The sequence below is a fragment of the Hemibagrus wyckioides genome, linkage group LG15, assembly GCF_019097595.1.
Source record: "Hemibagrus wyckioides isolate EC202008001 linkage group LG15, SWU_Hwy_1.0, whole genome shotgun sequence".
NCBI classification, from domain to species: Eukaryota; Metazoa; Chordata; class Actinopteri; order Siluriformes; family Bagridae; genus Hemibagrus; species Hemibagrus wyckioides.
The window spans coordinates 17,701,024-17,723,655 of record NC_080724.1 but is presented as its reverse complement, the minus strand read 5'-3'; the positions used below and the strand labels follow the sequence as shown (position 1 = coordinate 17,723,655).

Here is a 22,632-nt window from a genome sequence, read left to right as displayed (position 1 = left end):
CAAGACGTAGTAGCGGGGAGTCTCATGAGGGCTAAATATGTCTATGTGTAAGTGTATAACCTCCTCCCCAGCTGTTATGAGGTCAGTTGAGATCCAGACATTACTGCTGACTGGGTTTTTGCCCATCATAGTAAAAGCTTCTGGAAAAACCTGAAATCTTGAGAACTCACTGTCCTCGTAGCTTGTTACAGCCATGTGAGCATCAACAGCTTCCTGTTAACTTCCTGCGTGTGTAGTGATTTATTCATTACTCAGTGTGATCTTCTGCATCTAGGGTTTTAATTCATTAATGACTCATTGATTTCTCTTCACACAGTGTGTATGATGTGTATGCTATGTGCGGTTCCAGGTCATGAGCATATAGCAAGGACTACTATAATCGGATAAAAGTATGATGTGTTGTTCTTTATTTAATAAAAAAAAGAATTAATATTTTGGCAAAATGCCACGGTATATGAGGAAGAAAACAGTGGGCTGCATCACACCACCCCATTGGCACTCTCTACCAGTCTGTGGTGGTGCCATTTACTGTGTTGTGGTCTGCTTGGGGGGGGGCAGCTTCAGTGCCAGGGATGCCAGCAGGACTAATTCACAAAGCTGGATCTATCATTGGACACTTTGAGTCAGTGAGGAACAGGAGGTCACTGAATAAACCGCTGTCCATCATTGACAATCCATCTCACCCATTCTACAATACGATACTGAGTCAGTACCGAGCTCATTCTCCAAAAGACTCATTCAGATCTGTTGGTACAGAGAATGCTACAGGAGATCATTCATACCATTCCCAGTAACACTGTACAAGAGATCACGTGTGTGTGAAAGGTGATAAAACTCTCACACTGCAATATTACAACTATTTACACTTTTTTCTAGACTCACAATGTTCTTCATATTTATTATATAGCACAAGTTTGCATATGTGTACTGTAGTGTGATGTAAATACTCATGTAAATGTGTTTCACATCTGCACTGCTACGTTTAACTTAACTTTTAATTTATTGTATTCTATATTAAAGGTTTTCTCTTCTCAGTCTTATATTTTTGCATGTCTATCTATCTATCTATCTATCTATCTATCTATCTATCTATCTATCTATCTATCTATCTATCTATCTATAATTTCTATGAGAGTAGAGTGTATATGAATTTGCTCAAATTTAGCTACCATGTCCTATGATAAGATTACAGCAAAACAAATATAATAAGATTATTATTCAATCTATTTCTAGACATATTTTACTATGTTTATGTTTTAAAGAATCTTGTTCTATTGGCAGATAAGTTTGCCTTTTTTCTAGAAATAAGTATTTTAAAATTAGCAAAATTATCTGCCCTTGGAACAAATCTATTTCAAGTGTAAAATGAGTAAAATGTTTTATAATAGCTTTAATTATCTCAGATTTGGTGTTGTTTAATCTGCTGAAAGGAAATCCTAGATCATTTCAAATTATATTCAAGGCATTTTAACTTGCTAATATATATATATATATATTTTTTTTTTTTTTTTTTTTTTACATTTGACCACATTTAGGTCTGGATGGAAATTTCTGGACTCAAATGTTTCAGAAGCTGTTGATCTACTGGTGACATGGATCTGGACTTGGTGACTTCACTGGTGTCTTAAGACTTGAGTCAGAGTTGTAACAGGTGCTTATTTCTCTGACATCTCACTGATCAATGGTCTCAGTGTTCTTTAATGCAGACCCAGCGTGAGTCCCTCAACAGCACCCTGCTATTATTGAGTCCAGCACTCTGACCATCAATCTAATCTGTCGGCCTCGATCACATCAACTGTCATATCATATTCACGTTTTCTCTTTCTCACCAGAGAGCAAACTGTCTTTGAACAAATGATGTTAGCAAGGTGTAAAGGGCTCTTGGCTATTTGAACCAATCTCGCCAACCAGATCTTCTGACAGGCTGAATCACTTTATTCTCTACTGAGCATGAGCACGAAGGAGGAACTTCCAAAGGTTTTACTCATCATCACTGAACAAAATTATTTCGGAACTTGGTTGGTATAACTTTTGATTTTGAACATCTGTATCACCAGACATACAGTTCATGATATCTGCAGTGTGTCATTGGCTATCCTCTTGCGATGGCCTGGAATCCCATGGAGGGTGGATTCCTGACTTGAACTCAGTTTTCTGGATCCAGGACAAACTTATTATTGAAGATATGTCTTTAGCGCTAATAAGTGCACACCTGGAACACTGATGCATTTGGTGTTTTATTAAGCAGTGAACACTGGAATAGACATTGTGAGATATTACTATTATAAATTACAGACAAAAAGCCTACTTCAGTGGTTCTTTGGATAGTTAAGGAAGACTAGGGTTGTACAGAGAGATCCGCAGACTAAGAGTCAGTGGTTCAGTCATCTACATGCGAAGCAGCAGGTTATGATCATGGTGATGATGAAGTTTGATAGATATGTGCCATCTTAATCAAACCAGCTGTCCCCAGTCCTCATTTAGCAGTCCTGCCTCAAAAGGAAGGAAGTAAATAATGTTAAACAATGCTTCATTATGTCTCGACAATATGTAATTATTGTATTGGTTGGTGTTCTCCACCCAGCACATGCACATGAGTCCTTAATAATTCATGTCATAGTGGGTAACCTCCTACACACAAGCATGATCTAAATAAACAGCCTATGGCTTTCTCCCATGCATCCTCATTGATAACCTCAGGATGTGTTTCTTTGATTAAGAGGAAGAGAAAGTCATTAATTATAGACGAATGCGATTAATTATTTTTTCTGCCCCCGCTTCTGTCAGATCTCCCCGTTGCCCTGACTCTATCCTCCTATTGACCCACTGTGATCCACGCAGTGCAGGAAGAGACGGCAAATATGGCTTCGGGCTCATTACTAAAACATCATGTTGGTAATGCCGTACCCTTTGAGGATAGACATCATTTGGCCTGCCGCCTGCCCTTTCTTGTTCAACATGTATCCTGACCACTCTTTGCATGGTCTCAGGGCAGCACATGAGTCTGCAGGGCTTTGTAGGGCCTGCACAGGCTAAATATTTGCAAATTAATGTCATGCACTGTAATCAGGCATCTTTAAATAGCTTCATATTTTTAAACATAGCAGACCTGCCTGCTTTCATATCTATAACCAAGTACGTTTCTCCTACAATGCATGAATCAGAATGAATTTAATTGATAAAATACTAAATGAGTTCCATTTCTGAAGTGAGGTTTAGCTGCAACGATCTTTACACATCTGGAATAAGCACAACTATATAGTCACTTACGACAAATAAATGCTCCTGATGGTGGACAAGAAGATATCAGCATTTATCTTAGAAGTGTGCAGGGGGGACACCATTGGTCAAGTGGACCAGTCAAGCATAGCTTCCTATTTATTTATTTATCTATGTATTTTTTGTTTGTTCTTTTATTGATGTTTTCTTTTCTTAACCATTTTTACCAGTGCATTGGCGTTCCATCCTGTTGGTGGAACCAATCAGACATTCTCAATTAATCAAGACTTTGTTGGCTTTCAGTGCGAGACATGAGACCTCTGTTTGGTTAACCTTATACAAAATTTGAATAGTTAAAGATAACAGCTTCAAGTTTTAGATGCTTATTAAAAGCACTTGGGGCACCTCAGAGAGCAGAAATAGCTCTTTAAATAGCATTTTGGTGAAAAACCATGAATCTGCTTTTTGGAAATTTTTTGTTCCTAGAAGGCTAGGTAAAAATAGAAATACTTTAAAAAATAACCCTACAAATTCTTAAAGCCCTAATTGCCTACTTTCATTTGAGTCATTAAACCCTACTGTGAAGTGTGAAATGACATTCAATGCTGAACATGAACACAAATTCCGTATTATTTTTCAATAAAAACTATTTTCCTTCCTCAATGGTATGCCAGGCCATCACAGGAGGATGACCACTGTCTCTCACATTGGAATAGACTTTTTAAAAAGTACAACTAGTAGACTATATTGTCTCATATATATTCCAATGTATGAGATTACAGACAAAGCTTACGCTATTACACAAAAAGCTTCTTCAAAGGTTCTTTGCATAGTTAAGGAAACCCCAGGATTCTACAAAGAACTTAGAACTTGAAGGTTCTTCCAGAGGGACAGCTTTCAAACCCTTGCATGTGTGCACCTGATAAAAGGGTATTTTCCTGCAAATAATTTCAGTCAAATGCCAGCAGATGTTTGATATTTGAGTACACTGCACAGGGGTTTATAATTTAGAGAGTTGTGAGTTAATTACAGTCTGCTGTAGTTTCTTCACAGCAAAAGACAATTTCTTAAATATAATCAAATGTATGTAATGTTTCATATTACAAGATTATCTCAAACCAAATTTGTATTTTTAAAAGTTTATTCCAACCTAATTCTAAACATTTGTACTCAATCCAAGCTTGAAATAGTTCTTAAGCAGATTATTGCATTTATTTCTAGAAAGAAACAAAATAATTTGCCAATAGAACCTGAAATGAGTCAAAATGTCTAGGTTTAATAGTCTTAGATTTGGTTCATTGAAATTCTATTCTTTGTACATTTCACATATTTTCAGTACAATTTGAATTTAAATCTTAAAATAGGAAATACTAGATAAATCTGACTATATTTAAGATATTGTCAAATGCTAAGATGCCATTTATTTGCAGTGTTCCCATTCTGTTTGAATACAGGTTTCTGAAAGCTCAACTTCCTTATAACATGCTAAAAAAATGTTTCAAATGATCCACTAAGCTTTCTGTGGCGTTCTTTGCCAATTATTACATGTTTTTCCAAGTATTTATTTTAGATGCTGTGTGCTGACCTGCTATTCTGAAGCTGAGCAAAACCTTCCCTTAAAAAGAAGGGGAAAAAAATCACAGTTTATTATTTACTCCTGAGTTTCCAGTGTGACTACTTCTTCTTTCCAGACCTGCCTGATCCATCCAGACGCTCTACCCCTGGTTGGAGTCTCATGGCTTGGTGGTGCTCACTGATGCTGGGGATAGATCTATAATGTACTATAAGTCTATAATGATCTCAGAGACTACACTGTCCTATTAGTTCCTCAAGAGTCCTTGGTTACACAATTCTTCATGACTATAAACTGTTGAAAAAAGGACATTATCAACATTTACATTATTTACTGTCCAGTGTCACTCAAATGAGGATGAGGTTCCCTTCTGAGTCTGGTTCCTCTCAAGGTTTCTTCCTCATATCATCTCAGGGTGTTTTTCCTTGCCACCATCACCTCAGGCTTGCTCATAAGGGATAAATGTCAGGAATACATTTTTTTTCCATGTTTCTGTACTGCTGTAAAGCTGCTTTGAGACAATATCCATTGTGAAGAGTGCTATACAAATAAATTGAATTGGGTTTAGGATTGTACAAACGGTGAGCACTTTGTGCTTAATGAATCAGTGAGTAGTTTATCACCTTTGCTATTTGATAAATATTTACTGTAAGCTGAATGAACGGGAATAATTCATAGAATAGATCATAGTCTTCGTTTCAATTGAAAGGTCTGCCCGGGCTTTATGATTGCTGCCATGGGTACTTAATTGTAAATTTTTCAGCTGTGAGAATACTCCTACAAGAGACCTTTGAACATGCAGTGGTACAGAGCTAGTCATTTTCACCACAGGAAGTATGCCTGGTCTTTTCCAAGCTATTACACTGCTTTCTACTCAAGTGTAGACTCATTCTAGTTGAACTGCACTTGTTGCGTGGACTTCGTCTGACAAAAAGAGTCGAATTGTTTCTTTAAATAGGGAACAATTCCATTTCCCAAACTTCCAGAATGTCGTAGTTGATGGCGAAAACGATGATGAGTTACGGACTGTAACTTCAGTGTGGGTGGCCACTAATGTCTCCATTAATCATCTGTGCAATCCCTGCTAACCAGTCAGATGCCCCCCCCTCCTCTTGCCCCTTTAAAGAAGCTCATGTAGGTTGTGAGACAATTCTGCTAAGGCTATCTATGTAATTACTTCCTGCAAGATTACGTTCTCGCCAATGGTTCTGTCAATTAGGCAGCCAGGCGGAAAAAAGGACAATAAAGCCCTACTTAGCGTACTTACTTAAAAACGAAGAGTTCAAACAGATTAAGTCAACAAAGATGACATTTTAGTATGTTGAACACTCTCACGCACAGGCGTACATATTGTAAAATAAAACTCCACATAAACTCCACTGAGAAAAGACTTTAATGAGAGCTCACTAATAAAACATTTCGCCGATACGATAAGTGTTTGTAATGATTTGTTATTTGTTCTTTTCATTTTTGAAGCAAACATTTCAAAATGTAACACTGATCACAACGAATCTTCTGAAATAGTGATCTGTGTGGTGTTGAACAGTCACACTATTTGCAGAGATGTCACTGATTGTATTAGGTTCTGACGTACTTCCTTCCTACGGCTTTATTTTCCACTGATAAAGTCCTGTCAAGGCCCTGCTGCACTTCCTCATTTGATTCTTTAAGGCAAACAATCTGAGGTCAAATTCGTACCTGACAATTATTCCTACTATGAAGAACAAGGTTATTAATCAGTGGCACAGCATCAACCTTTCTGCAGTATCTTTTAGACAAAACAAAATTGTCGATAGTTAAGAGTTCTTAGTTTTAATATTCTACTCTACTCAAGGGGAAACACTTATAGTGTTTGTTGTAAAACCTTGGGTTCCTCCAGAGCGATAAGCCAAGAAAACTCTTAAGGTCCCAATTCAGTATAATGGTCTTTAGTGGCCTATTATATAACTTTATATATCTGCATTGGGATATGATCTGGACTTTAACCAGCATTTAATGGCTAGCAACTTAATTTGAGAGATCTGAGGGTGGAAGTCATTTGTATTGTATTCAATTTGTTCAATGTTCTAATTGACTTGTTACTTAATGTAGCTTTGTTAAGTAAAAGAAATAAACCAAATAAATAGTATTCAGAAGAAAAAACATTGCTAATCTATGAAAATATAGCAGTGTGGGTGGTTACAGTATTGATGAAGTATTGCTGCATCACAGATCCAGAATCCCTGCTTTGATCTCACATGTTTTGCCCATGTCCTCTGGGTTGTCCAGTTTCCTCCCTCCTGATCTAACTGTAACATAAGTGTGAACTAGTTGTTATGCTAGTATGTGCCTGGTGCCCCATCCAGTATTGATACCTGTCTCATGCTTAGTGTTCCTGGGATACGCTCCAGATCCAGCGCAACACTGAGCAGAATCAAGCCGTTGCTGAAGATCAGTGTAGTAACGTTTCTTATCATCCAAATGGTTATGCAATTGTGATATGTAACACTGATGACTATAGAAGACAATTTGTAATGCTATAGTATGATAGAAAATGTATCAGAATGTTTAAAGTAATGTATTTATTGCTTAAAGGCTTGTTTTCAGTATAGTATGAGTATGTTAGTATCAGACCAATTATACTGATAACGGTATACTTTGCGGTCTGAAGTTCTGTTCTTGTGTTTAAATGATCAATACCTATCATGTTTCTATACACGGCAACGTTGTATTTAGAGAAATGGCACCCTGATATCTAAAGTCGCGAAATGACGTCAGTGGGTGACCAAAGCGCGCGCTGCGGGGTATGCTTTTTATGGAACGCCCTCGCACCCTCTGATGTCAGGATCTTCATTTGCGTGATACAGAGGCTATATAACCTCAAATCACATCTACACAAACACGGCTGATTGGACTTTGCTGATGCAGCGATCATCTATGCGGAATTCTGCACTGACAGGATATCGAGGCACAGCTTTATCCGTCAGCTCCTCTTCTAACGCATCCAAGAGACTCGTCCGTGCGCATCACCTGTGCCTCACACGTTATATCAGATCAGGTAAGTACACTCCTGTGTCTACACAGTACCTTGGAAGAAATGTATTTTAGATTACGTGGTTTTGAATGCCAATTCGATATTTTAGTGTATTTAACCATCTACACTTTATAAATTTGTAAACCTGATCACAACGATCCAGAACGCACCAGAAGTGAAACGCATCAAAAGCGAGATTTGTTTCAAAAGGTTTCAATTAAAAATCCATGTCAAATAGTTAGTAATAATAGTAAAAAAGATTGTATATTAAAATCACATAACTTGCATCTAACGGAATGGAAACTAAATCAACATTCACCCGCTATATGGTGAAACCTTTCCATTACGCACAAACTCACATCGAAAGCTTTTCCCTGTTTTTTGGATACAATTTCCCTTTTTTATGTTCTTACGTGAAATATGTTCTATCCTTTAGACAGATGTCATGTTTGCATTACTGCTATGCGTTTTTTTCCCAATCACCGGCTGTCTTATCACGAGGAAAAGGCGCTCCACATCCTCACGACTTCCATATTATTACGCATTCGCGCGCGTGGGTGTTTTCTTGGTTTATTTGTTTTTATGTTTGTGTACGTTTATCTGCAAAAATGCTAAATCGGTTCAGGATGAGATTCAACTACATGTAGCTATTTGGTTGAGTGTCAAATAGTTATTGTTTAATGCGCAAAACGGGACTCTTAATAGGATGGGAGAATTTAGGGATGGATATAAATAATAGCATAAAAATAACAATAAACATGTTTATCCAGATTATCCATCTGTGCACGTGAAAGACATTTAGTTTGTATGTAACACAATACATTATGTCTCGATTAAAATAACGACACAATACAGGGTTGCCAGATTGACGGTCATCCTCGCTACACTTACAATGTTTTTAGAGGTATTTCAGTGGGTTCTTTGTACTGTTGTGGGTTATTAGCTTCTGGAAAAGGTTCTAGCTTGGAATCCTCTAACATAGGGAAACACTTTATTCTTGAGTTGTATTTAGAACATTTAAAACCAAATGAACCTGGATTTCAAGGAATGTAAGTGTAACTGAGCTTTAGTACCGGCTGAAATTGTAAGAGAATATTGTATAGAGAATATTGAACCATAAACGTGAGATCAGACGTGAGAATAAAACCAAACTGTTCTTTGCGCCTTCATTTGGCACTTCTCGAAATTTCCTTTTCTCCAGGAAATTGTGAAAGAACTGTTAGTGGCTCGAATGCTTGCATGCTTAGACTTTGGAGGGAAATCTACCCAGTCTTGTAAGAGAGAGAGACTCTACTGTTTTTACGCATTGCATGTGGATGATATTTACGCATTACGCACCGCATAAACGGACGTTTAGCTGTAATACATTACATTATACAGTGTAAGAGATGCTCAATTATTCACCAAAATGCACTTTCTGGTGTTTTTTCTCTTAAGGCTGTGTGTGAAAATGTACCGAGGCTTGCTGTTGGTGTTCCTCATCCTTCTGGTTGAGACTCGGCTCAGTGAGTCAAGCTGCGCGGAACAAGAGACGCAGAGATCGACCTCGGACGTAAGAGATTGACCTTTTCCCTCAATCAATGCTGTTTGTCATCATGTTTGTTGTAGCATCACACAGTTTGTTTGTTTTTTTTGCGCGCAGGAGAGTTCAAGTATTCGACTCGCGGCTCGGAATTTGCTCAAGCGGTATCACGACATAGACTACGATAGTTTTGTCGGGCTGATGGGTCGCAGGAGCGCAGGTGAGAAAGCTGTTTCATATTCTTCATGATTGCAGGGATAAGGCGACTGCTCGAGATGCTTTTGCCATGGTTTTAGGATTGCCAGATTGGCTTGACTGTTATGGCTTGACTGTTATAAACAACAGTGCTAATAATAATAATAATAATAATAATAATAATAATAATAATAATACAATCACTTTAAACAACCCTAGCTTGAAACAGAAAGATAGAAAATAGCAACCCTAATCCTATTTGCCAGCCAAGACCATTTCCAGTCCTTTTCCTAATGTGATTAAGAAAAGTTAAATTAAGTAGGAAAATCTGATAATGTTATTTGTTTTCAGATGCTGCTGATGACCAGTCTCAGCGTAAAAGTAAGTACCATCCTCCTTCCTGATTTCTACTCATAATAATTCCGCCTTCCACAGACATGCTCTCATTTCATGCATTATGGTTTGATTTCAGGAGAAATGCACGACATCTTTGTTGGGCTCATGGGACGGCGAAACAGTGAGGATGGTGAGAATAGATTTAAGTGCAAAATATGTCTGGCTTAAACAAAGTGTATATCCTCATAAAGTGCATAGCTCAGATCCCCAGTGCTGAATTAACACTTATAAGTCCAGATGTGAGTCTGTCTGGGTTCCTGGGTTGTTAATTCAACTCTAGGGATTTGCAAGTGTGAATTTGCCATCAGCTTAGACGTGTTGTATTTACACTGACAGACGCTGAACGTCCCTTGAGGAAAGACTACCCAGAGACACGTGGCCTGTTCTTTAACAAGTGCAGACTGAGGTTGGTGTTGAATCTTGGCCTTGAAAACTGCAGCAACTTACAACTGCATGCGTTAACCCAATCTAAACCCAATCGTTTTCTTTGCAGGTTTCGTCGTGGGTTATAGGCAAAACTCCTCCGAATCAGCTGTGCCATTCTCACAGGATTAGCTCCTTTTCATGACACACTTGCAAAAAAAAAAAGAAAAAAAGAAAAAGAAGTCAAATAACCACACAATAGCAATTAATTTTCATTAAATTACACTGGTCAAAGGATGATGATTTATGTTGAACTGCAACTAGAACTTACGTAGATTTGTATATAGCAGTAGCAGTATATAAATCTCTAGAAACAACATCTTTATCTGACTATATTTATTTACCACATTAACTTTCTAATGTAAAAAAAACAACAACCTAATTTTTGTAAATAAATGTATTATTTAATTGAGCTCGTCATTGATATACAAATACACAGAGAATACTGTATACGGAATATGAAGCTCAAGCAGCTTGAGAAGCACAAAACAGCAGATGCAGTGTATAAAAAACAGTTGTTCTAGAAAATCTTTAATATATGCTGCATATTAAGATTCCATATGTAGCATATGGAACAAACCTTGGAGAGAAAAAAAAATCCATACGACAAACATGACTGGCATGATATCAGATATAGATGAAGTGTTTAGGCTCAAGGCCACATTTATTTATTTATTCAATCATTCATTCTCTTTGCTGGTTGTGTCTTAGCAAGTTTTTCATATGCAACTTATGGCACAGGAGCCATATAAATCACTCACGGTATAGAGTTGAATGGCACTCGTGTAGAATTACTCAGTCCAAGGTGGTGTGATGGTGAAAAATAAATCCAGACTGACATTTTAATTTCTCTTCTGCCACGTCCACTTCTCATCAGCTTTAATACATTTTTATAGAAAGTAGATTTATTGCCGAATTAAATGGGGAAATAGAGCAAAAATAAACGTCATGTACTGGACTACTTCAATTATTTCTTGATTAGGTAATATGTACACTGATGAAAAAGGAAAATAAACAAATCACACTGATTCAGTATAGAGATCCTACAGGCTTTATTAGTGAAATAGTAAAATACTTTCTTTGCAACAAGAACTTCAAAGACACTGGCAAAAAAAAAAAATAAAGAGGAAGAGAAATCCGCATCATCCTCCAGAGAAGCTGTACCTCAAATGCAGCAGAAGGCAATTTAAGAAGGAAATATATCCTGTACATGGAGGTCACTTCCTGGATAATAACTTATGAGAAAATATTTTAAAATGGTCAGTGCTCCTTCGTTGGTACAAAAATATTTCTGACGTTGCTGTAAATCAGAATTACAGTGTATGATGTATAGCTGTACAGCCTCATCAGCAACAAAAAAAATAAACGTGGAATACCGGAAGCGAAAACAAACAGCGAATGAATATAATAAGATTATGCCCTGAAAAAAGATGCAATCGACTGTCCACCTGGTAAATGACACACTCGAACTCTCCCATGATGGCCAATACGCCTCTGGTAATATTGCTAGTTTTACCCAATGGAAACTCGATTAAAACTGAAATTAAAATAAATAAAAGGTGAAGAAACCTACACAGTCTACACAGACGGAACTGCCTCAGGGTCAAGGCATGTGAAATGTTTTGGGAAAATGAATCAAAGCCGTGTGACTATTAAAATCCAAAGTGAATTAATTTCCTGTAACAGCCCACCCCGAAGAAATGTATTCCTCTTATACCACGGCACCTTTATTATTTATTAAAGAACATGATGCCTTTTTATCCGTTTACAATCATGTTAAGAGAAAATCTATAAATCTGTTAAATGGTCCCGTGGTGGACTGTGACAAAGTGCTGACTCTGGTGATTCCTTCCACAAACATCTCTCAACAGGAAGCTTCGCCATACCAATATCTCTGAGTTCGCAGACACATTAAGGTATTAGAATGAGTAGGCTAATATAAACCGGTGATTTGACACTTCAGAGGAGCTGCACCATACATCACTGCATTCAATCTACAGTACATTTCCATGTGCACGTTCTCTTCCTCTACATAAGACACAACAATTTCAGCTGCCTGACGATTCTCTCTGGCTCTTCTGTAAAGTTGCAGTGCTGTTGTTCGCTGGTTTGATCTCTTTTACTGTCTTTTGCACTGTGTCCCCCTCTGTATCCCCCTGTCCTTCTGGCCTGACCCCGTTCTGCTGCATCGGGTTGGGCGCCTTTGGTTGTTCTGCTACATGCGGTGCTACTTTCACAGTGACCTTCACTGGTGCGTCAGGGTTCTCAGTTGTGTGAAGGATAGGTGGATATGGAGGTTTATAGCGGTACTGGTAGCCGTAAGGCCGCAGATGGTACGTGTAGTACTCTAGAAGGTACATCAGCTCAGAGTCCACGTAATGGAAGGACACAGCGAGATCAGAGCAGCACTGTGGACCCTGCGAACAAACATCACATAGGATGATGGCAAGATAACACAAACAGAATGACAAATAGAATTTTAGCAACTGCAACAATGAGACTCAGTGTGACGTATTTCTTCTTGAATTATTCAATTTGAGTGGTTAGAATGTGTTAATTTTTTTGTTGAGAAGCAGCTTTGTCAGCAGGCAAATCACTGATTATTCAGTCGCTGGAGGAACAGTGCGGTAACACAGATGGCCTTTCATATAAACCTTCATTTCACAGTCAGGGTAAATAACATTCTCAGAGGGTGTGCCTAGGGCAATCCCATTTTTGAGCTTATTTCCCTTGAGCACAGAGCATTGGTTTAACTCATAAGTGTATTGAGTTTTCCTGAGCATCTGATGCTCAACTGATATTCATTAATGGAAATTTGAAACACATGAGCTGAGACTTACCGCCACAATGGGATAGTAGCAGTAACTCCAGTACCAGAAGGATTTGTGGAAAACCTGAGTGAGATGGTGCTCAGGGACGAATGGGTGGAAGGTCTCGCGCTGTAAACTATCCCTCGAGTCTCCAGCCAAGACTCCCATCTTCTCCATACACTGACCCAAAGCCAGGTCCTCCACAGAGGAAGTATGAGTGCAAACTTGGGTGCTGAAGCCCTGCACAAATCGCTTCAGCGCCTCCTTGCTGAGCACGTATCCAGCACCGCCGCTCATGTAGCCCTGCTTGGCGTAGGGTTTGAAGCGCTTGCCGAAGTAGATCGGCTCCTCTGGGGAATAATTGGACAGGAGCAAGCGCAGGTTGTCCACCACCACAAAAGTGTCATCGTCAGCCTTGAGGAACCAGTCCGCATCGTCGCCGTGGTTCTTCAGGGCGTAATGGAACGCTCGGATGGTCTTCCAGTAGAGCTGATCGCGTCCTTCTCCTGTTCCGAGGCCCACTGCTGGGAAGTCACGATCCTCCACCGAGCTCATGAACAGCACCGTGTTGCAGTGACGAGTCCACGTCGCTTTTACATGCCGAGCTTTTGACTGCAGGTTGCTAGGGCCGGTCATGACCCAGCACAGGATACGTACTTTCTTGTAAAGCTCATCTGCAACATGGCTGTCTTCTTCTATAGAGGGAAAAAAAAAAAAAAAAGAGTAATTGCTCAGTGATGCAGTTAAAAGAGACTATAATGGTTTATTTTTGAGAAGCTAACATTTGCTCTGATAACACATGGCATAAAAAAGGTAAACAGTGATTCTTGCTTATGTGTTTTTACACACATAATCCAGGTTAATGTTTATTCTTTAGGTATTTAGGTATTAAACATTATTTGCTGGGTGAAAAAAATTTATTACACAAAACTGGTTCACACCTTTTATTTGTACAAAACTACATTTCCTTTCTTTCAAGATATTGGAGATTCAAAAGGATCTGCACTATGTGCTTTTTCTGTCTAGTTGTGCTTTGCTTGTTCAAAATAGTAATAAAAATAAATATACAACATAAAATAGCTGCCGGTGGCTACTATAACTACCTTGAAGTTACTTTAATTATCTTACCCTAGAGCTACACTAACCTTCTTTTCTTTCTCATGCTACATCTGCAGTTAAAGTTGCATGTCTAGCCCAATAGGGTTAGGGTTAATGAAGCACTGTCGCACCTGCATGATGAGGGTGATTCAGGTTGACGAGAGCATAGCGGTGCACCATCCAGCTGATGTTGTTGACGGTCTCCTTGTCCTGCTGTCCACTGAGCCACAGACTAAAGCTTCGCTCGAACCACACCTCCTTCAGGAAGAAGTAAAGAGAGAGGCAGCCCACCAGAAATCCCAGAATGAATGCAGACCTGGAGCTCACCCCTTTCATGGCAACCTCTTCACAGTCGGCAGCAATCACTCAATGTGCTGTAAAGAAATGCAACGGATGGTATAAGGAACTGATACTCATGTTTCTGCTTTAACTGCATTTTAAATTATTCAGACAGACAGCATTGTAGTGCAGCAGGTTGTGTCTATGCCGAACGCTCTATGGGTTTTCCCCTGGGTTAAATTCCTTCCGATAAAACAGGCATGGATAACAAAAAATGTTAAATATGTAGGGCGGCCTATGGCCATTGCACTCGCAGCACTGGATTTATGAACTGATAAGAAACTAGATGACATCCACACCGGGCAACTATCTAAGTCATCCAAAACATAAGCAATCTGTAACCAGGGATTTCTGCTTTGCATAACCTGTGCTGTTTCAGTCAATGACACCCAAACAAAAAGGAAAGGCGTGATCTCTGACTGTAACCATGGTAGAGTATGTTAGTATCAGGTAGACTGGTATTTCAGAAACTCCTAGGATTTTTTTTTTTTTTTTTACACACAACACTATCTAGAGTTTAAACAGAGTGGTGCAGAAAACAAACAAAACAAAGAATGAGAAAGGGTAAAGTAATTAAATCATCATTCTCTATGACTGCAGCAAGCAGAAAAGCATCTACAAATTCACAAACTATCGCCCCTTGAGGTGGATGGACTACAACGTTAGAAGACCTCAGTAGGTTCCAGACCGGTCAGGCAAGATTTCAAGATTTCTGCTCACCATGGTTGTAAAGGGTGACTATTTGAGTTACTATAATCTTCCTGTCTGCTCAAAAGAGTCTCTCTCAAAAGATCTTGCTCATCAACAAGATGTTTTAGCCTCTAGATCCTCCACATCTCTAGGGACGGTTGTGAATGAAAATTCCAGGAGAATGAAATACTGAACCATGCCATAGTTAAAGTCACAGAGATGTTTTCTGATTAGATAACTGCATGAAAAATTGCAGGTGTTCCTAATAAAGTAGATCATGAGTGTATATGCACACACATGCATGCATGCATGCATGCATGCACACACACAGATTAAACTCTTTGGCATGACAATGGTTTACTCTTTCCTTAACATTCCTTATTCTATTCAATCTTTTGTCTTAGATAGGGCATTGCAAGAGATTAAAACAAAAACTAATTAGTAGTTTGAAACTTAACGCATGCTACCAGATGCTAGACCGGCTTGACCAGATCTGAGTACGCTTAAGAAGAAAACATAGAAATCCAGTAGCTCAGTATGAAAATACACCACCTAGCTGCATATGAACCCAGGTATCATGTTATATATGCATATAAATCTTAAATCATGTTAGATCACACACTACTGAATGGGAAAATTTGTCTACTGTTTATTAACCTGTATTTTCAGTGTATACACGTGGGTGTTGTACCAGCATGTGGCCACACGTTTCTGCAGTTATTTTCCTACAACATTGTTTCTTCACCATCAACCAGTGTAGTTCTGGCTCCTGTAAGATGAGCTCACAGTGAGATCGTGTAAGATGAGGATGAAGAGCATTTTAAGCTGGTTAACCTTAAGTGACTGGAAAAATCTTTTAAAGGTATTTACTTACCTCAGTTCCCAGCAAAGGACATCTGCTTCCTTCAAGTCATATCATCAAATTATAATTAATAATCTGGATGAGAACAAAAAAACAAGACATATATAAACAAAAGGTGTGTGTAGGTGTGTGTGTGTGTGTGTACATTGCACAAGTAACTATACCTGGCAATATGATTATTCTCAGCATGCTCAGAAACTACACTTGTATCAAATATTAAGTAATAAAGCTGGAATATTAGTAGATTTGAAACACATTATTTATTTACAAATAAACAATCAATCAGCTGATCATCTGTCTCGTGCTGTTTTCCACTCCAGCGTATTACCTCGTTGTCCGGATGAACGGTCACTCGGTTGTCATGTTGCAAACGCAGAAACAGTCCAGAAAGCAAAGTAAATCCCAACAAAATGTTTTTATTTGAATATTAAAAGCCCTTGTGCCCGACACGGGGTCGTTGACACTGGGCTGATTTCCGCTCGAGGCCTCCTTTTGTGTACTTTAATACACGCGCTGTCTTACCGCTAGCCGCACCGCAGACGGATCTGATTGGACGAACAGCTGCCGTCAGCCCTCAGAAGCCCCGCCCATTTGCGGGAACATATGACAGTGTGTACGTCACCACACGAAAATGTTTAAACGTTCATTGAAAAAGTATATATATATATATATATATATATATATATATATATATATATATATATATATATATATATATATGAACATACGCGTGGAGCTTCGCTTTGTTTGTAGTCCCTTGTTTTTGAGAACTACATATCCGTTGTAACAACGCGGTTGGTCATCTGGACGAATCACATACCGCGGTCTCATCCGGGTATTCTGGAGTCAGCGAAATTTTAAAAGACTTTATCAAATCTATATACAGTAAATATGTCTGCTTTTTTATTATTATTATTATTATTTCTCAATTCTACCTCTTCAGCAAAAAAGGTCATTTAAATGATGTACAAAGATTTAATATTTAGTCGGAGGAATCGAGAAAAGAGAAGGCCTTTACTGCCGTGCGTGGAAACAGGCGCGTCCAATGCGGAAGTCCTTTTGTGTTTGTTGTTCTTGGTGCCACTTGTGGAGCACGTGATGCGGCCCTATTTTATCCACGCGCCATCTGCCCCAAACAAGTTATAATAAATTATACAGTAATACGCATTATAAACATACACTGTATAACTTTATTTAAGGGTAAAAAAATGACTAACAAGTAAAAATATTGGTGTAAAAGTGGAAAAGTCAGGTGATGAGCTGAACATTGTTTAGGTCAAAACATCTACACTGAAGCATCTGAGGCACACATTAAGAAAACATCGCTCTGGATAAGCGTGTTGGAAAAATGCTAATATAGTGTAAATGTACAGTATTTTGCCAAACGTTTTGGGACACCCCTCCGAAACATTGGGCTCAGGTGTTGTTTTTCAGGGGTTGGGCTTGGCCCCTTAATTCCAGTGAAAGGAACTCTTAATGCTTCAGCTTCATACCAAGACATTTTGGACAGTTTCATGCTCCTAGCTTTGTGGGAATGGTTTGGGTGACTGCGCACCCGTACACAAAGCAAGGTCCTTAAAGACATGGATGAGTGAGTCTGATGTGGAGGAATTTGACCTCAACCCGACAGAACATCTTTTAGGGTGAATTAGAGCAGATACTGTGATCTTTTGTTAAGTATTAACATTCATGTTTTACTAGATGTTTAGGGATGTTTTGGCTTTTGTGTGCCATAAAGGATTTTTCTTTTTAATCCTCAAGTTATGTATAATGTCCAATATGAGAACAAAGCCACTCATGTTGCCACTGCTTCTACACCTACACATAAGCTCATGCAAAGTTTAAAGCAGCATTGAGCTTGTAGCAGTTTCTCTTTTCACAGTAATAACTCACATAATATTACACAAGTCAATAAAACTACACAAGCTCACACTGCCAGAGTTTCAGGAGAGTTAAATGGATAACACTGAAATGTATTGTTGAGCCAATAGCAAATGGGAAAAAGGTGAAAGTATAAGCTGAGAGGATCTAAAAGCTGTTCCAGGATATGAAACATGGCAAGGCAGTTGAAAGTCAGGGTGTTGCCATACAAATTATAAGGGAAAGAAATGTGTATCTCAAACAGAAAGGAGAACAACTTCAAGGGTATTCAAATATTTGCATTCTGCTGTTGACCAATCCTTATCATGACACGTCATCTTTCCTCTGCACTGCCTGCCTCTGTTTTTGAAAAGAGAAGAAACTATATGCCGAGTCAGAGTGATTTCTGCATTGTGTCTCAGTTTGGATGTCTTTCTCGCACTATTTCTAGTGCTAAGCTATGCTATTTTTTCCTAAGCCAAGTTACATGTTTTAATGTAATAAAATTGATGGCAACATTCAGCTGTCCAGTTTTGGTCAGCCTGTGCCCACTGTTGCCTCAGACTCCTTTTCTTGGCTGACAGGTGAGGAACCTGTTGTGGTTATCTGCTGTTCTAACCCCTATGTACTTCAAGGTTCAACATCTAGTGTAGACATTGTTAGGAAAAAGTAGGTAAAGGACAAAGGAGGAAAAAAAAAATGTTAAGAGGGGAGAAAGAGAAGGGGGAGAAAAAAAAAAGAAAGAATACGGTGTTACAGCACATGCTTGCATCCATCCAGTCAGCCAGTCACATGGGGTCAGTACTGGAACAAGCAGACTCAGATAAAGTGCCCCACTAAAAATCCACAACAGACTCCAGAAAGTGGAGAGGTAGGGCAAACTCCACAGACACACCCACGGCATAAACCACCTGTACCAGACAAATTGAACTGCCAAGATTTTAACACAGCGTAGAGGGCCTACATGTTAAAATACATTGTGAAAACTTCATAACCATGGTTAACAGAAAAGGGAACTCGAAAGCCTAGTACCTCAAAATTGATGCCAATGGGTTACAGGACTAGACCACTTCAGGTTGCAGCTCCAGTTTGACCACATATGACTAATCCAGCACCAACCCCCATGCTGCAACCAAGGTTGCAGAAATCATTTCACCCCATCACCCCTGGAACCAGATATGAACAAACCTTCGGCTCCAGATCACATCAACCACACCACTATCATTCAACCAGACAACCACACATATGCATAAGGCACCTCCTTTACGGAAATGAAGGTATAAATAAATAAATAGCTCTATGATTGATTCATCTATGTGAGTGATATAAATCTCATCGATCTTTCGTAGAGTTGTTGGAATGTGCACGTTTTAGGTCTGTTGTGTGGAAATATTTATTCTCGCAGCTCACTTTTATAAATGTCTAAAAAGTACATAATTTTGTTAGAATGGTTTGTAATAGGTACTCTACATCTAACAAACACTGGACTTATTCAGACGACTTACAAGTACCAAGACATCTCAAAGTACGTTTAGATCTAGGGTTTTATCTTTTATGGTAGCCTAGCTACAGACATACAGTACATACCACCAAACAAACAAAAGATTATTAAGCAGATAACTTTATTCTTCTCTCTTCTCCATGCAGGTTACACATATACAAAACTCCCAAAAGCAGCAGTTTCTTCCTCTTACCTCATACTCAATGATTAACATCACACTCTTTCAACATACACTTTTGTCATGCTCTTTGACTGTGAATGCACACGTGTATTGTATATGTTGTATGTCTTTTTATCGTTATTCTCTATAACATATAGTACCATGTCCTAACATCCTGTGTTGATATTCTGTATGTTTTCTTAACTACAGTAGCAAAGTTGTACCAACAGCTTCCACTGGCCTTATTCACACAATAGTAAAGAATTTATTCTAGTCTGTTGTTTACTTTCCCTATCACATTTCACAATCACTTACCAGAGAAGCAAAAGTAATGAAAATCCAGGTGGAGTTTCTGTTTTCTAAATTACACGAAGTACAAAAACATAATATCCACAAAAAGTTCTGAGGTGGAAAGCACAGTCCAAGAGGCAATCTGACAGCAAATAACTAAAAAACAAAGGTCAAGTTCACTGAAGTGTTTCTGAAAAGTAGAAAAACAAGGGTCAGAAGATTCTGATAAGCACAACAATAGATATAAGATAAAGTTCTTGCAATAAGTGTGAGGGGGGAAAATAGTGTTTTAATAGATTTAAGTTAGATTAGATTTTCATGAGACTATTGTATCCCAAAGGCAAGGTTTAGTGTTGTAGTGACCTCTGGTGGACAAATTGGGAATGGCAGGTTTTTTTTATTTTTTATTAATTTGGAAAGCTGGACAGTATTAAACTTTATTCCACAGCACATATAAATGCTCGGTTCTGATGGGTCAGAGGCTGGTAATTATTTTTGTTTATACTACAACGCGGTTTAAACACGTAGTATGAACAACATTAAAGTTGTATGAAAACTATGCACATGCACTGTGTGTGAGAGAGATTCTCTATTCTCTATTCTCTATTGTTCTACAAACATGTAGATTTTCTATTCTGCAGCTCTCCGGTTTTGGTGATCCTATCACAATTGACTCAGCTTGTTGTTCTTCCTGTTACAGGAAAGCACCATCCTGTCTGGCACCAACGCAGTCGAATCAGTGAGATACCATTTAGCCCCATTCTGATGGCTGAACATCACCCCAAGATGCTTGCTTGTATCTACAGGATTTTACGCATGGCACAGAGCTTTCATGAAGGATTTGGTACAAAGGTGTTCTTAATTTTTATATATATATATATATATATATATATATATATATATATATATATATATATATATATATATATATATATATATATATATATATATATAATTATAACAGTCCCGCACCGTTTGTCGTAGACTGAGGTATCAAGTCGTGCGGTATTCCCGGTATTACCGATCGAACGCCCCAAAAATTCCTATTGAAATGAATGGGCGGAATTTTGAATCCTCAATAAAACTCACTTTTTAATTACTGCAACGTAGTCATGTCACATTTCACAACACTCAGGACAATGACGGGAAGTGAGTGACGTGTGAGTCCCCCTCCCCTCCCCTCCCCTGTGACATGTGGCATTAACACGGTCAGTACAATGAGGGGAAATGCGTCACGGACAAGTTTTGTCAGAAAAGCACCACTCACATTTTCTTCAGGAAATATACATGTCTAGTTATTATTATTATTATTATCATCATCATTATTATTACTACTACTAAATATTATTACGTACTCCTTACTGTATACCTTAGCCTTACTAGATTGCGTATCTATTTTTTTTTTATAAATATATTTTATATGTTTTACATTTATTTACTAAGGCACCCATTAACGTTTTTTGGTCTGAGCTGAGTGTTTATCGCAGATCTGGCAACCCTGAAAGGAGCGCTTTACGAGCGCTTATGGTAATACGCAGCTGAGCGATGATGCCTGGGAATAAAGGTAAATAGTCTATATCAGTAATTATTGACATGTCCATTCATTTAATTCTCAAAATAAATAAATAAAAATGAAAAATACCCATCATACACAACAGTATTCCATCTAGCTACCATTCCACACTCATCGCTCCCAGCTGATTAATCTCAGCCACAGATACTTAACCCATAACACTTGTACACTTTTCAATCCACAAGCTTCAGGATCTTGAAGGTTATGACCTTACCGATTCCAGAAATGCACACGTTCATGCACATGGGGATGCAAACTTTTGATTTTTGCTTTACAATGTTCAATAATCGGTCAGGTGTTCGATTAACCAATTAACACCAAGCAGATGCTAATGATCATCAAGTTGCATATGTAGCTTGAAACACATTCATTACCTGAAACAGAAACAGCTGTGTAGGAGCTTAAAACTAGCTCTGCTACCAATGGAGAGGTTGTGGAAGACAGTTTCAAGTCAAAGGTCATACACCACGGTGAGACTGAGCACAGCAACAAGACCCAAGGCAGTTACACTGCATCAACAACGTCTCTCCCAAACACAGCTTTCAAAGCAGACTGGGGTTTCAAGATGTGCTGTTCAAGCTTTTTTGAAGAAGCACGAAGAAACAGGCAATGTTGAACGTATTTAGCCAAGGAAACTTATTGCAGCAGATGAAGACACATCACGCTCACTTTCTTTCAACATCGGAAGACATCCAGCAGTGCCAAATTTGCTCTTTTCACTCCGATGTTCCAGTAAAAACTCAATTATAGGTTAATTAGTAACACAAATATAAGGCATGTTGGGACCGATAAGCCAGTTTGCAGGTGTCTGTAAACTTAATACAGTGATTTTGTGCCTAAAAGATAAAGTGGTAATTAACATTTTTTGTAACCAGTATTAAATATATATATACACTATATTGCCAAAAGTATTCGCTCACCTGCCTTGACTCGCATATGAACTTTAGTGACATCCCATTCCTAATCCATAGGAATATATGGATATATGGATATATATAATATATGGATATGTTCAATATGACGTCGGTCCACCCTTTGCAGCTATAACAGCTTCAACTCTTCTGGGAAGGCTGTCCACAAGGTTTAGGAGTGTGTTTATGGGAATTT

The 22,632-nt window shown here is 38.4% G+C and overlaps 2 protein-coding genes across 5 annotated transcripts; one reads left to right on the top strand and one right to left on the bottom strand.

Annotated features, from left to right (window-relative positions):
* Positions 1-7,624: 7,624 nt before the first annotated feature.
* On the top strand, positions 7,625-10,595 carry tac3a (tachykinin precursor 3a). The gene is made up of 7 exons (XM_058410215.1): positions 7,625-7,829; positions 9,243-9,357; positions 9,448-9,547; positions 9,874-9,903; positions 9,995-10,048; positions 10,255-10,324; positions 10,412-10,595. The coding sequence occupies exons 2-7, from the start codon at positions 9,256-9,258 to the stop codon at positions 10,428-10,430; spliced, it is 375 nt and encodes a 124-aa protein (XP_058266198.1). The 5' UTR covers positions 7,625-7,829; positions 9,243-9,255; the 3' UTR covers positions 10,431-10,595.
* Positions 10,596-11,394: 799 nt separating this feature from the next.
* c1galt1la (core 1 synthase, glycoprotein-N-acetylgalactosamine 3-beta-galactosyltransferase 1, like a) lies at positions 11,395-20,090 on the bottom strand. 4 transcript variants are annotated; one of them, XM_058410213.1, is made up of 6 exons: positions 19,977-20,090; positions 16,153-16,215; positions 15,936-16,047; positions 14,381-14,623; positions 13,182-13,846; positions 11,395-12,758 (listed from the first exon to the last, which is right to left on the bottom strand). In XM_058410213.1, the coding sequence occupies exons 4-6, from the start codon at positions 14,583-14,585 to the stop codon at positions 12,390-12,392; spliced, it is 1,239 nt and encodes a 412-aa protein (XP_058266196.1). In that variant the 5' UTR covers positions 14,586-14,623; positions 15,936-16,047; positions 16,153-16,215; positions 19,977-20,090; the 3' UTR covers positions 11,395-12,389. The 4 variants fall into 4 exon arrangements, with proteins under 4 accessions (XP_058266196.1, XP_058266194.1, XP_058266197.1 ...); XM_058410211.1 differs by lacking the exon at positions 19,977-20,090 and adding an exon at positions 16,469-16,695; XM_058410214.1 differs by lacking the exon at positions 15,936-16,047.
* Positions 20,091-22,632: the final 2,542 nt, after the last annotated feature.

Bases quoted from the DNA above. Each gene is read 5' to 3' on its own strand.
- tac3a (XM_058410215.1), top strand. From the start codon at position 9,256: ATGTACCGAGGCTTGCTGTTGGTGTTCCTCATCCTTCTGGTTGAGACT. The intron at 9,358-9,447 runs GTAAGAGATTGA...TTTTGCGCGCAG, and splicing joins CGCAGAGATCGACCTCGGAC to GAGAGTTCAAGTATTCGACT. The intron at 10,049-10,254 runs GTGAGAATAGAT...TTACACTGACAG, and splicing joins ACGGCGAAACAGTGAGGATG to ACGCTGAACGTCCCTTGAGG.
- c1galt1la (XM_058410213.1), bottom strand. From the start codon at position 14,585: ATGAAAGGGGTGAGCTCCAGGTCTGCATTCATTCTGGGATTTCTGGTG. The intron at 13,847-14,380 runs GTGCGACAGTGC...TTCCCTCTATAG, and splicing joins GAATCACCCTCATCATGCAG to AAGAAGACAGCCATGTTGCA. The intron at 12,759-13,181 runs GTAAGTCTCAGC...GTTTGTTCGCAG, and splicing joins GCTACTATCCCATTGTGGCG to GGTCCACAGTGCTGCTCTGA.